A 13111-nucleotide genomic window follows, 5' to 3' on the forward strand; every position below is an offset into this window, starting at 1 on the left:
TCGCTGATAATTTTTTAAGCGGCGAAGAATGTTTTCCTGAAAATTAACATATAAAGTGGCAATGATCGTATTGAGAATCCGTGAGGGAAACTAAATTCTGAAGTTTTGTAGTATTTCCTGACTTAATAAATAACCAGGGTTCACAGAGAGAAAATTAATACATTTTTTATTAAATTCGAAATGTTCGTAAGTTAGTAAAAGAAATATGAACATTTAAAATGACTGCTGAAAACACTGTAAAGGAAGTTTCGCACGGTCTTCCTATACATTATTCAGGAAAGTTCGTAGGGTGAGTATGAGCTCTGTACACTGAATCTTTTCATATTTAAATACGAGTCTATAGGCAAGATAAATTTTTGAAAAGCATTTATCGAAAATAAATTTGTGTAGTTCTTTGAACACTGTGACTAAAAATATCATAGTTATTAAACTTTATTAATATATGCCTAGCGGTCCACAATGTGCATCTTTTGATTATAATTTAAACTATCTTCTCAAAGAGGACTTCTAAAGTATTAGGTACTATTCTGTTTCGAGGGCCGGGTTTTCATCCGCAGAGAACCCGTTGGCGCCGTTCCATTTTTACTCGCCAAGCTCGCGTTTCATCGACGATGAGGCGAGCCGTAAACGTGATACTTTGTAAACGTGATTTTTAGTGCATCTAAATTCTAGTTAGCAGACTAGACAATATATTAAGCATATGGTAGTAAAAATTCACAGATAATAAGCATGTAGATGTAAAACTAACAGGTTAAACGTGATATACGGAAATAAATTGGTATTAAATTTAAACAGAAATTAATTATTAAATTATTAACAGAAATTAAATATTAAATTATTAACAGAAATTAATATATTAAGCATAAGACAATATATAAGCAATTATAACGGAAATAAAAATTCATTTTAAAAATATAAATTAGTATTAATGTACTGAAATTGACAATAATAAAAATAAAAGCATTACTTAATTATTTAAAATGCACATTTTTGCGGAGTACGAAAACGAATTATTTGAGCGTTTCGAAACCTCATGGTTCTGCGTGCGTACAGCTGTTAATAATTAAGAACACAACGTGAACAGCCGTGTTACAAATTAGCATTCACCCCTCCCGCTTTATTTTCTTCCTTTCATCCCGAACCGAGAACCGGGATCTATCTACGAAAATATTTCTATCTATTCGTTGTTAAAAAATTAAGAAAAAAAAGTAATAAATAAAAGAAGAATAATAGAAATCTGCAAATGCGAAGAACAACAGTGATAACGAAACAAAATGGACGCAAGATGAATGGTTGCAACAAGCGAATAGGTTGAATCCGTTGGGTTACCAGATTTTAACTATTATCGCCAAATTTGGCAATGTTTACATTCACCGGGTTCTCTCCGGAAGTGCTTCCAAATCGACAAATTATCGTTGATGCCAATGCTGCCAAAAAGAATTGCGGCAAGAAAGGAAGTATAATAGTAAATAACTATTTAAGATTGATGTTTTAATTTAGATTAATTTCATATAATACTTTATTTTAGGTTAATTTCATATAATACTTTATTTTAGGTTAATTTCATATAATACTTTTTTATTATTGTAATTTATATGAAAAAGGCTAAACATGACTGAATGGAAGCATAAGAGTCAATAACTATTTCAGATCATTATTATAATTTATATAAAAATTGCTAAACATAACTGAATGGATGCCTGCATCGCTATTTCGCTACCGACTTATCGCTAAAGCCTAATTTCATCTCGTTGGTCGTTCAAACGTAGTTTTCTATAATGAATGATGCCTTTTCTTTTGAAATATTCTCGGTAAAGTGCAGAATCGCTTACTTATTTGTTTGCCGCTTTTTAGAAGGGTAAAAACAATTGGATTTTGTCAATTTTCTTTTACTTTTTATGTGAAAATAGGTCGATGTGTACATATATAAAGTCAAGGGTGTGCGCAGTGCCATTTTTGTCCAATTCTAGGATTTTTTAGTTGATCTTTAAATTATGGTAACTTGGCGAAAATTTGGCAACCAACTCTCCTACAACAACCGTCTATTTTTTTTTCCCGCCGCCATTTTGTCTGCACGAATTAAAAACATGTTTCTTTTCTTTTTATCTACTGAACACTTCTTCCAACAATCTACTAGCCGAATTACACTTATGCTAGAAATTTTATCTAACAAAACTGCTTAATCATGACAAATATTCACTGCAAAATTGGGAAAAAGTGCACAATACCGTACTCCTTACGCGTTTTTCAAAATAACACATACACATAAACCATGTACACGTCGACTTATTTTTACTTAAAAAAAAGCCCAGAATTACACAAAAATGGCATTGTGCACACTCTTCACTATATCCATGTACACTGCTTTTTTCTCATAAATTAGAAAAATTTCACGAAAATACATGACAATTTTCTGAATCTTTAAACCCGGTAAAAAGATCATATATGAAATTACCTGATCGCGAAAAAGTATATACCCTTTCCAAATATGAACATTTCCACATATAAAATAAATAAAATATTTAAAAACTTTTACCTCGAAATCATCTATTATATTATAAACGTCACCAACGAATTCATACCGCAAGCATTACAAATACTTAGTGTCAAATATTTAAGTTATTTCCATGCACGTTTACTTCAACTAAAACGTATACCAAATTCCTACAAACATAAAATTCACAAAATAACTATAATTTCATCAAAAACACTACTTAAAATATAAATAAGCACATACATTAAATTAATAAAAATTAGCTTACAATCCTAATTACTTTAAACTAATTCATTGCTAATAACAATTTTCCCAATAATACCAAATTACTTTACTTCCAGCTTACATTTAGAACAATGCATAAAAATAATATCCTCAAATAATTAAAAATACTAACTTACCTAATCTTCTTCAGAATCTTGATTACGTGTCCGATAAACTTTTCTTATTTCCTCCGCTAAATAAAAAGCAAGCGTACGTGCGCCTGTTTCAGGATCTTTAAAATCATACTTATAGTTCACAGCAAGGTACCAGGTAAAATAAATAACTTAATAAAACATCTTTACTTCTATCTCGCACAACCTTAAAGAAACACTTATTACTACCCCTTTCAATCCCACTAAATACCCATTTCGAATTCACTTTAGTTAAAGCCATGGGATCCAAAAATTAATGAACACTGTTTCACACAACACAGAATAAAGCCAAATACAAAATTTCCAGATTTTTTCCCGATTTCCCTTTTCCGATTAAAGAACCGTAATTCGTCCATTAATATCACATGACATATCCCATGATCTCTCATTTCCCTCACACAAAATAATGCGTAATCGGAACTGAGTACTGCTCACATTATTACCAAAGTCCCAGGTAGTAACATTTATTGCCTCCAAAATGTCGCCAAACTACAAGTTACCATATTCTGAAGATCAGCCGATTTTTTTTTAAAGTGAAAGTAGGTCGATGTGCACGTGGATACCGAGTATGTGCAATTCTTAAAAACGCGTCAAGCAGTGGGTGATTCTGCACTTTACCCAAAATTCTATTGCCGACTTTTCGTCATGGGCAATTCCCAAATCGTTAAATCCATAGGATATCAAAAAAGGATTTAAAAATTAAACTAGTATTTCAATGGCATCTTAAGAAATATCGAACTATATAAGCTTACGCAATCTGAAATCAACGCGTACACTAAATTTAGCGCTCTGTTAAATGGGCACGGTTGCTAGATTTGGTGCTTTTGCGCATACATTTTCGCTACAATTTTCTTACTTTCGCTGCAATTGGTGACTTCATATAAACAACACCTTGGTGAGTTCAACAAAACATTTGGCAATGAGTCCAGTCGCAATAACAGAACAGTACCCAGGCTATTCAGCTATAAAAAATAATAATACAACAAAAGTAAATTTATATCCATTTTTAATATGTGAGAATTTAATAAAGATTTTTGTGTATTTTTCAGAAGCTTTGCTTATATAACTATAAAAGACAGACTACCTGTTATTCTTGTCAAAGTTGTGGATACCTTGTGTCAAGATAAGCATTCTATTGAAATGACATATGGAGAGGTATGGAGCTGTTATGTTTTATAGCTGTATTAGATTTTGTTAAAATTATCTGAATAATTCTTTTTGAATATATACTTATATTTTACGAAAATCAGGTTATGCAGTGTGAGTTTTTACAGTACTTCCATATTAACACCACCGCAGCTGCAGATTTGGCGATTTTTAAGTGCCACCAATCTACAGCTAAAATTTTTGCGACAAATCATAAATTGAAACACTTTATTTAAATTCAGAGTAGTCAATTGGATTTTGGTGGAAAATGGGCCGATATAGAGTTTAACATAGATTCAAAACACTCTATATTTTCTTTGACCTGATGCTGTCGCCATACGAATTCTGCTAAATAAGATTCTGAATGATGTCTTGCTGTCCCCTTATGTCTCTTGTTCCTCCATTTAGCACTGCCTCACATTCTCTCAACTGTTTGTGTATGGACTCCTGTATAATGATCATTAAAATTGCATTTATGATTAACTTTAGCATCTAAGACTCCTTCTTTTTCAATTCTATTTGTTATAAAATTAACATGCAGAGAGATGGCTAATTAAATTTTGTATTTAATTAACAAAAAAAAGTAGAGAGAACTTGCGTACGTCTTACTGTTTACATGACAAATTTTAGAATGACAAAAATAACAGTGATGCCAGATGCATAAAACATAATAAAACAATGATGCCACTGAAACTACATATAATATTAATTAAATGCTCGATTCCCAACAGCCTCCTTCGAGCATGAAAATAGTCATTGTTCATACAGATTAACCTTTACTTATTTGACTGTTCTTACACCAATCAACTTCTTCTGGAAATGAAACTGAGGTGCTGGAAACGCCTTCGTCAGAATATCTGCTCATTGTTCATTACTTCTGACATAGCCTAATTGAAAACGTCCCTTCGAGAACTCATCTTGCACAAACTTGTACCTTTGGTCAGTGTGCTTTGTGCATGCGTGGAACATTGGATTTTTGATGTACTTAATAGTACTCTGATTATCAATTTGTAGGATAGGCAATAAGACATTATTAGCTATCTCATTGAACAAGCTCTTCAACCATATCAGGTCTTTTGTAGCATCAGCTGCTGCCATGAACTCTGCCTCTGTCGTCAAATTGGATATGGCCTCCTGTAGCTTGCTTCGCCACGTAATTGCACCTCCACCAGAGAAAGAAATAACACCTGTTCAAGACCTGCGTGTTTCTGTGCAGCTGTTGTTATCTGCATCACTAAACAACATCAAACTTCTATCATCTTCATTATTGTACACAATGTCGTGTCCTATGGTATTGCGAAGTACCCTAATGTTGTCTGTACGATTTCCCAATCAATTTCTGTAGGATTGTTCAGCTTTCGAGACATCAAACTCACTGCGTAAGCAATATCCGGTCGGGTCCCCATCGCCAAGTACAGCAAACTGCCAACTACTGATCGGTATGGAATTTGACTGTTGAGAGGCTTCGCCTCCTTCATTTTGATCATGCCATCGTCACTCGCCTGACCACAGTCAACCTTGAGACTCGACTTCTTTACTGGGATGTGATGTCTTAGCATCTCCATATTGTTCTAATATCTTTCTTGTAAATGGCTCTTGGTGCAGGAAGAATGAGCTGTCTTTCAAACGTTCAATTTGTAAACCAAGGAAACAATTTAACATCGTTACTCAAATGTTAAAATGTTGCTTGAGCTCGTCCATAAATGTGAAGAATGCTGCTTTGTCCTGAACAGCGACAATGCCATCATCATCTTATGTCCATAATCATTTCGTATGAACAGGCAGTTGTCGGATTTACTTTGTATCATACCATGTTTCTTCAGCACATCAGTAAGCTTGGCATTCCAACATCGTCCAGATTGTTTCAAGCCCTATAAAGGTCGAAGCACATTGCATACATGCTTACTTCCGTCGTTATAGCCTTCAGGTTGATACATGTAGATCTCCTCAGTTAGGTCACTGTAAAGGAATGCTGTCTCCATGTCAGTTTGATATAAGTTGAGATTCTCCTTGGCTGCCATTGCAATTAGAGCTTGAATAGTGTCATAGCGACACACCGGGCTAAATGTGTCTTTGTAGTCGATATTCACCATCTGGGTGTACCCTTTTGCTACTAACCGGGCCTTCAATCTCTCGATTGAGCCATCGGGATTTGTCTTCACTCTGTAAACCCATCGACTGTCGAGGATTTTATGTCCGTTAGGTGGCTCAACAAGTTGCCATGTTCCATGTTTGCCATGCGAAGCCATTTCTTTGTCAATGGCTCGTTTCCAGTTGGCATATTCAGGAGAGTTTGTTGCTTCATCATATGTATTAGGCTCTTCCAACTTCAGAATGCTGTTATACACGTCGTAGTCATTAAATCTGACAGGCCGTTGGATAGTTGAACGGTCTCGCAATGTACGCACGGTCATCTGTGTTGATTCATCTTCATCAGTGCACAGATCACCAGCCCCTTGTGTGTCTGCATCATTGTGTGCATCTTCCAAAATAAACTTCATACTGCTTGATAGACCAGTGGTAGATGCTATTTTTTAAAGTTGGGAAGTAGGGCCGATTTGCTGTTCATTGAAAACTATGTTGGCACTTTTTATTGTATCATTCCTTGATGGTATGAAAATGCGATACCCATCGTCATCACAATAACCAACTAAATAGCCCTTTATAGCCTTGTCATCTAATTTACCTCTGTTGACATTTGGTACATGTACAAATGCAGCTGATCCAAAAACTCAAATTCTGTTAATTGCCGGCTTGCGTCCAAACCATTCCTCAAATGGAAATTTTCCTATAGTCTTACTTGGTACGATTGAGAATGTAGACAGCTGTAGATGCTGCTTCTGCCCATAGGAACTGTAGTAGGCCTGAATCCTTGATCATAGTGCGAACTGCATTCATTATTGTACGATTCTCCCTTTCCACTAATCCGTTTTGTTCTGGTGTATATGGCACAGTGATTCACAGCTTGATGCCTGTATCATCAGTCAGTTTCACCAATTTATCATTGTCAAACTCACGACCACCGTCTGTGACCAGTTCTTTTACATTTATACCATCTTTGTTGGTCCGAACAAGAAACTGCTTGATTTTATCCACAGCCTCATCTTTGTGTCTCAGAAATTCTACATGTTGAAACTTAGAGTAATCGTCCTTAATCACTAACATGTACTTTTTTCCACCTCTTGGTAAGACTGGTGATTCGAGTAATTCTGCATGTATTATCTCACCAGACTTTTGTGTTTTGAATCGTTTCGGTTTAAATGTTCGTCGACTTTGTTTACCATACGCATATGGCTCACAAAATAGTCCATCATCGATAAAATCTATACCATTTTGGCGCAAGTACTGTTTCACGTATTGTATTCCTTGATGCCCAAGTCATCGATGCCAAAGTGATAATGGCAATTTTGTTGTCGTCTTCATTGCCATCTCAGGAAAAGGAGTTGTCAAGCCAGTAGGCTGCAGCAGCAGAATCCCCTTGTGGCTTGACTGGTTTTGCACATAGTTCAAAGAGTCCATTTGATGAACATGGGGCTTCTAAAAGTACATTATCTGGGGTCTGCTTGCGAAAGAAACGACAAATCCTATCGTCTGAATCACCAAAGTTCGAGATTCCTTGCTTCATTGCCTTTGAGGCTGATAAAAAATTTTTGCCAATTTCTGGTGCATACAGTACTGGTGCTCAATAGATTTTTGTACGTTTCCAACCATCGCGCACATGTCAATGTCCCCACAGCCATATGCTGGTATTATCTGTTTGTTACCGACTGTGACTTCTGCTTGTTTGTCAAAGTGACAGTACGTCTTGAAATACTCAGCTGAATTTGTAATGTGTGCTGTAGCTCCATCGTCTTTAAGCCACACATTTCATCCACAATCATCTTCTTGACAAGCAAACGCACTACATTGAGTATTTGCAAAGAAGGTCTCTGTTTTGCTATTCATCGTGGTTGGCATGTCAGGAAAAACTGGGCAAAATTTACCAATGTGCCCGGGTTTATTACAACAAAAACAGATGCCATTGAAACCTTTCACGCTATCACTGGTCTTACTAAGTTTGTTTATCGTTTTGGCATTATTTGTTGTCAAGGGTTGGGATTGGCTGACCATTTGAGGTTTTTTACCACCCTTCTTCCATTTCTTTCCACCATGTTTTGAACTATAATTAGCATTTGCCACAAATGTTATTGTACTTTCGTTTCTAAGCTCTTGATTTCTTCTCTGCAGCCGCATGTTGATCTGTTCGAACAGTTTTTCAGGTGACTTTTCCATCTTTGGCATTGAGTCCTACTGTGATTTGAACTCTATATATTCCTCATTAGGAAGAATAGATAAGATTCGCAATGCTAGCAGGTTCTGTGGCAACTTTCCTTCGCCGCTCAACTCTTGCTCACGTTGAAGATCTACCCACAGTGTATGTAAAAATGCGAGTGATTGCATTACACTTTCGTCTTTCTCGATCCAAAAAGTGAAAAACTGTTGCAGAAGAGTGTCCAATTTTACGCTTGACACCTTCTCAGAGTTACTTAATAACTCATTCCATATCGCTAGTGTAGAATTACCATGCATACGGATCAAATTTAACACATTCGGTAATACATTTGTGCGAATGATCACATACGCTTTTGCGGCTCCGTTGTACTCGCGTATCGTTTTTTCATTCGCGCTTTCTGCCGGAGCTTTAGGCTCGATAAGGAAATTATCAAAGATGTCCGCACAATCGTTGAGCACAAATAAAGAGTTTATTTCAAATTTCCAATCAGTCCAGTTGGATAAACCTTCCAATTTGGTGCACTGAACAAAATTTTTACCTTCCATATTACGTCGTTATTAAACAGGAAATATGCAGCAAAAATAAAAGGCTATTGGTACACTGTAGCGTCTACTGTTCAGATGAAAGTGTTGAAATCGAAAACGAATGTCAAAAGAAAATCCGTGATTTAAATACGTCAACATAGCCATCGTTAATTTATTTACACAGTTAAACGTCGCTAAAACCCATAACCTGTTATAAAATTAATGTGCAGAGCGATGGCTAATTGATTTTTGTATTTTATTAACAAAAAAAAGTAGAGAGAACTTACATACGTCTTACTGTTTACATGACAAATTTTAGAATGACAAAAATAAGTGATGCCAGATGCATAAAACATACTAAAACAATCATGCCACTGAAACTGCACATAATATTAATTAAATGCTCGATTCTCAACACTATTTGTTTGGTAACCATTCCAACTGTCAGAATAAATTGTGCTACCATCTGCAATGTTTTCAATAATTTTATTAAGAAGGATAGAGCCAGTTCTATTAGAAACAGTGATAACAAACAAATCTTTTTTTTTCTCTACATATACCACCAAACACCCACTGTTTGGGTAATACTCGACCACAATTATTTTTACACTTAGTAAACAAATTTTCATCAATTTTCACAATGCAATCTGGTTCACCTACCTTCTTGTTTGGTTTATTCTCCATATCCAAGACACATAATTCACACATGAAATATTTCCAATCTATAACAGTTTTATTCTATAAATCAAGTTGCTTTTCACAAAATTTAATCGACGTCAACTCTTCACACCAGCAGTATATGTATCTCAAAGCTGAACAAAATGGAATTCTGCTTCTTTCAAACCAGTTGTCAAGTCTCACTTGCTGATCATACTGTCTTAAATCACATTTCCAAACTGTAAGTTTACCAAAATAAAGTTTCATATCATGCAAATTGGTACATTTCTTTTTTTTTTTTTTTTTTTTTTTTTTTTTTTTTTTTTTTTTTTTTTTAATATTTCGCTCCTGAAAAAAATAAAATTCTATCTTCTTCTGTGTTTGGCAAATCCCAAAGATGCATTTTCGTAGCACTAAAAAATGGCGTCAAAAATCAGCAAACAAGGCAAAAAGGAATCCAAAAGATAACTTCGTGTGAATAACAGGATTGCTCTTTATTGGTGCAACTTTCTGCTGCGGTGCCGTTAATACATAAGTACCGATTTTACATACAAAAGAAAAGTCTTTTATACACATATTATATATTGAGTTATTTTGTATGTTACTGATTTGTGAAAATAACCTGAGCCCTTTCTTTTTATATACGCCTGCAAGAAAAATCACCCACACTTAGGCAACTTTGCGAGCTATCAGAAGGCATTTGTTTGGCAATCTTTACAACCCTTAGCTGCTGTTCTATTTATGAATTATAGTAAAAGAAATATTTTGTGAGGAAAAAACAAAAACCTTCACACAGATTTTTCTCAATACAGTCAAAAGTCTTTAATCCGGACTCGTCGGGACTTTGGCGATTCCGGATTATCGTTTTTTCCGGATTATAGGTCATCAATTTAAATCTGGTAAGATGGCATGCAGAAATTATAAAATTGAAAATATGAAACCGTAATTTGTGAAATAAAGAGCAGCTATGATCTAAAGGGTATCAAAATTTACAAAAAAAAAAAAAAAAAAAAAAGAGAGAGAGAGAGAGAGCTTAATATTTAAGACACAATAACACGCCGAATAAATACTAATTCAGAAGTCAAACAGCAAAAATCAGCGTTATACCTACAAAATTTTCACAGGACTAGTTTTGATGATTTTACCGAACCATCATCTTCAGCTGCAAAACCGCAAATGAACAAGATAGGAAATAATGATTAGATAAGATAAGAAAGCCTGGACAAGAATAAGCAAGTGGCGCCATCTGTTGGCGAAACCAGAACTAAAACATAATTTCTCTAAAAGCCGAAGGCAAATTTGGATTGGAATTAGGATCGTTAACTAGAACAGAAAGATTTTTATGAATGTGAAATGCCTCTAGAAAATCCAGTTCTCCAATGGAAGATGTTTTTTGAATAATTTTGGCAGCAGAAAAATTGAAAGTGTGATTTTCGGACCAACAATGTTGAGCAACAGAAGACTTCTGTGTTTCCTTTTTTCTAACATATGCCTCATGTTCCTTGACGCGAAATTTTAAGGCTCTCCTAGTTTGGCCAATGTAAATTAAACCACACTGGCAAGGAATCCTATAAATACCCCAGGAATTCATATCCGGAATGGGGTCCTTGAGTATAGAAGTTGGAATTTTATTGATGGGAGAATAAACAACCCGAAAGTTAAACTTCTGCAAAATATGTGCAACTTTATAGCTAATTGATGGAAAGAAGGGAATGACAACAGAATTTTTGTAATCTCCTAAAATAAGAGTGGCTTTTAGTGTGTTGAGATGAGAATTTTTTAACTGCTTGATTAATAATGTTGGGTGAAAAGCCCCTGTCAATAGCTATTGCTTTTAAATAATTTAGTTCTTCATCAAGGGCTAGTTTGGAGGAGCAAACTTGAAGAGCACGGAAAACATAGGAATAAAATGAAGCTAACTTTTGTTTAGTCGGATGACATGATTTAAAGTGTGGTGGGAGGCAAACCGATGAAGGTTTACGGTAAACTGTAGTACTGAAGTTGGATGTGTTACGTGTGGCCAGAATGTCGAGAAACGGAAGAGAATTGCAAGTCTCAAGTTCAAAAGTGAACTGAATAGCAGGATCAATAGAATTCATTCATTTCAACAATGAATTCTATTGATCCTGCTAAAGGACTATTTTATATTTTTAAAAAAAGTTAATTTTTTATTTTTCTTACAGTTCAAAGAAGATGGCTGTGATTTATTTAAACTTGCATGTCCCTAAGTTTGTATTGATATTTTTGGCTATTATTTGAGACATGGAATGAAAAAAAAAAAAAAAAAAAGATGTATTCTGGAAACATATTTCAGGCATTAATAATTAAAGAAAAGTTTATATCGATGGTGGGATCAAATATACTACACATGTGTCCCGATATGCCAAAATGAAGTTATTCTCATGGGTTAAATTATCTTTATAAATGTTTCTTCAGAGTACAATATAATTGATTCTATATATAAAAACTACTAAAATTTTCTAAAACTGTAAGAATATTTTAACGTGTGAATTGTAATGAAATGTCAACAGTTTGATTACCTTTATTGTTTCTTCAGACTGCTGAGCTTAACATTTTTCGCTCAGTCGAAATGTTGTTTGTCAGCTTCGTTCATTTTTTGTTTTTAAACAGATTCTCAAATTTAATGAAATAGAAGACAGGAAATACGTGATAAAATTTAGCTCGTTAATTTGTATTTTCTAATAAACCTAAAATCGCTAGGTGTTTGTGACATTGTTTCAAGGAAATTTTCGTTTCTCTTTCTTATATTTGAGTTTTTATAATAAAAAATGCACTCTGTATGTAAAGGTTTTTTTGTTTGCTTTTGGATAAGGAAAACAATTATTGAAATTAAATTATTCTGCTTCTGCGTAAGGGAACTTCTTAATTTCCAAATATAAGTGTTTTGAATATGTTGATTGTGCTTAAAAATGTTATTAAGTGAATAAAGTTAATGCGAGTGAGATAAATTTAAAATGTGAAATTTTAAATCGTTTGACTAAAATATCAATTCAAATGTAATTTATAGGAAAAATTGACAAAATGTTAATCAACATGTTTTTTTTCCCCTTCCTTCTGTTTTGGATTATTGATAAATTGTAAATTTCTGCAAAAGAAAACAAATATTCATGCATGATATTAATATGTGTTAATAATTAAGAAAGAAAGAAGAGACGCAAGAATAGTTATTAGTAACTAGTAAAAATGTAACAGGCAAAATCACTGGGCACCCTTGAATTTTTATGTCAAAGGAATTCTTAAGTATTACTGCAGAATGTTATGTTAAGTAATATTTTATATTATATGCAATGCATTGAAATTATGTTATAATAATTTAATTTACGTATTTTTAGGTTGCTAAAGAAGAGGCAAAAGAAATTATTGGGAAATTATCTGCTCTTCAAAATGAAATGGTAACCAATAAACCAATTCTACCACTTATAGATGATCTTCCTGATGTTAAATTTTGGAATGACTATTTAGAAAAACAAAAGATTTTATATGGTTTTACTCCTGCATGGTATGTGTCATCATGGCTATACGTTGAGTGTTATCTTTATCGAAGAATTAAACAAGCATTTCAACTTAGGTATGTTAGTTA

The 13111-nt window shown here is 34.1% G+C and overlaps 1 protein-coding gene across 2 annotated transcripts in view; it reads left to right on the forward strand.

Annotated features, from left to right (window-relative positions):
* The first annotated feature begins 53 nt into the window (after positions 1-53).
* The window catches only part of LOC118201747 (damage-control phosphatase 1-like), a 31636-nt gene continuing 18578 nt past the window's right edge, over positions 54-13111 (forward strand). The window contains exons 1-3 of one of the 2 annotated variants that reach the window (XM_085812597.1): positions 54-289; positions 3960-4065; positions 12864-13099. In XM_085812597.1, the coding sequence (XP_085668723.1) occupies positions 219-289; positions 3960-4065; positions 12864-13099 (413 nt within the window). In that variant the 5' untranslated portion in view covers positions 54-218. The remainder of the gene's footprint in view (positions 290-3959; positions 4066-12863; positions 13100-13111) is intronic. The other variant, XM_085812598.1, reaches the window with a different exon arrangement.

This window comes from Stegodyphus dumicola, chromosome 3, assembly GCF_044657685.1.
Source record: "Stegodyphus dumicola isolate Sdum_Otavi_A_Nest chromosome 3, ASM4465768v1".
Taxonomy (NCBI): domain Eukaryota; kingdom Metazoa; phylum Arthropoda; class Arachnida; order Araneae; family Eresidae; genus Stegodyphus; species Stegodyphus dumicola.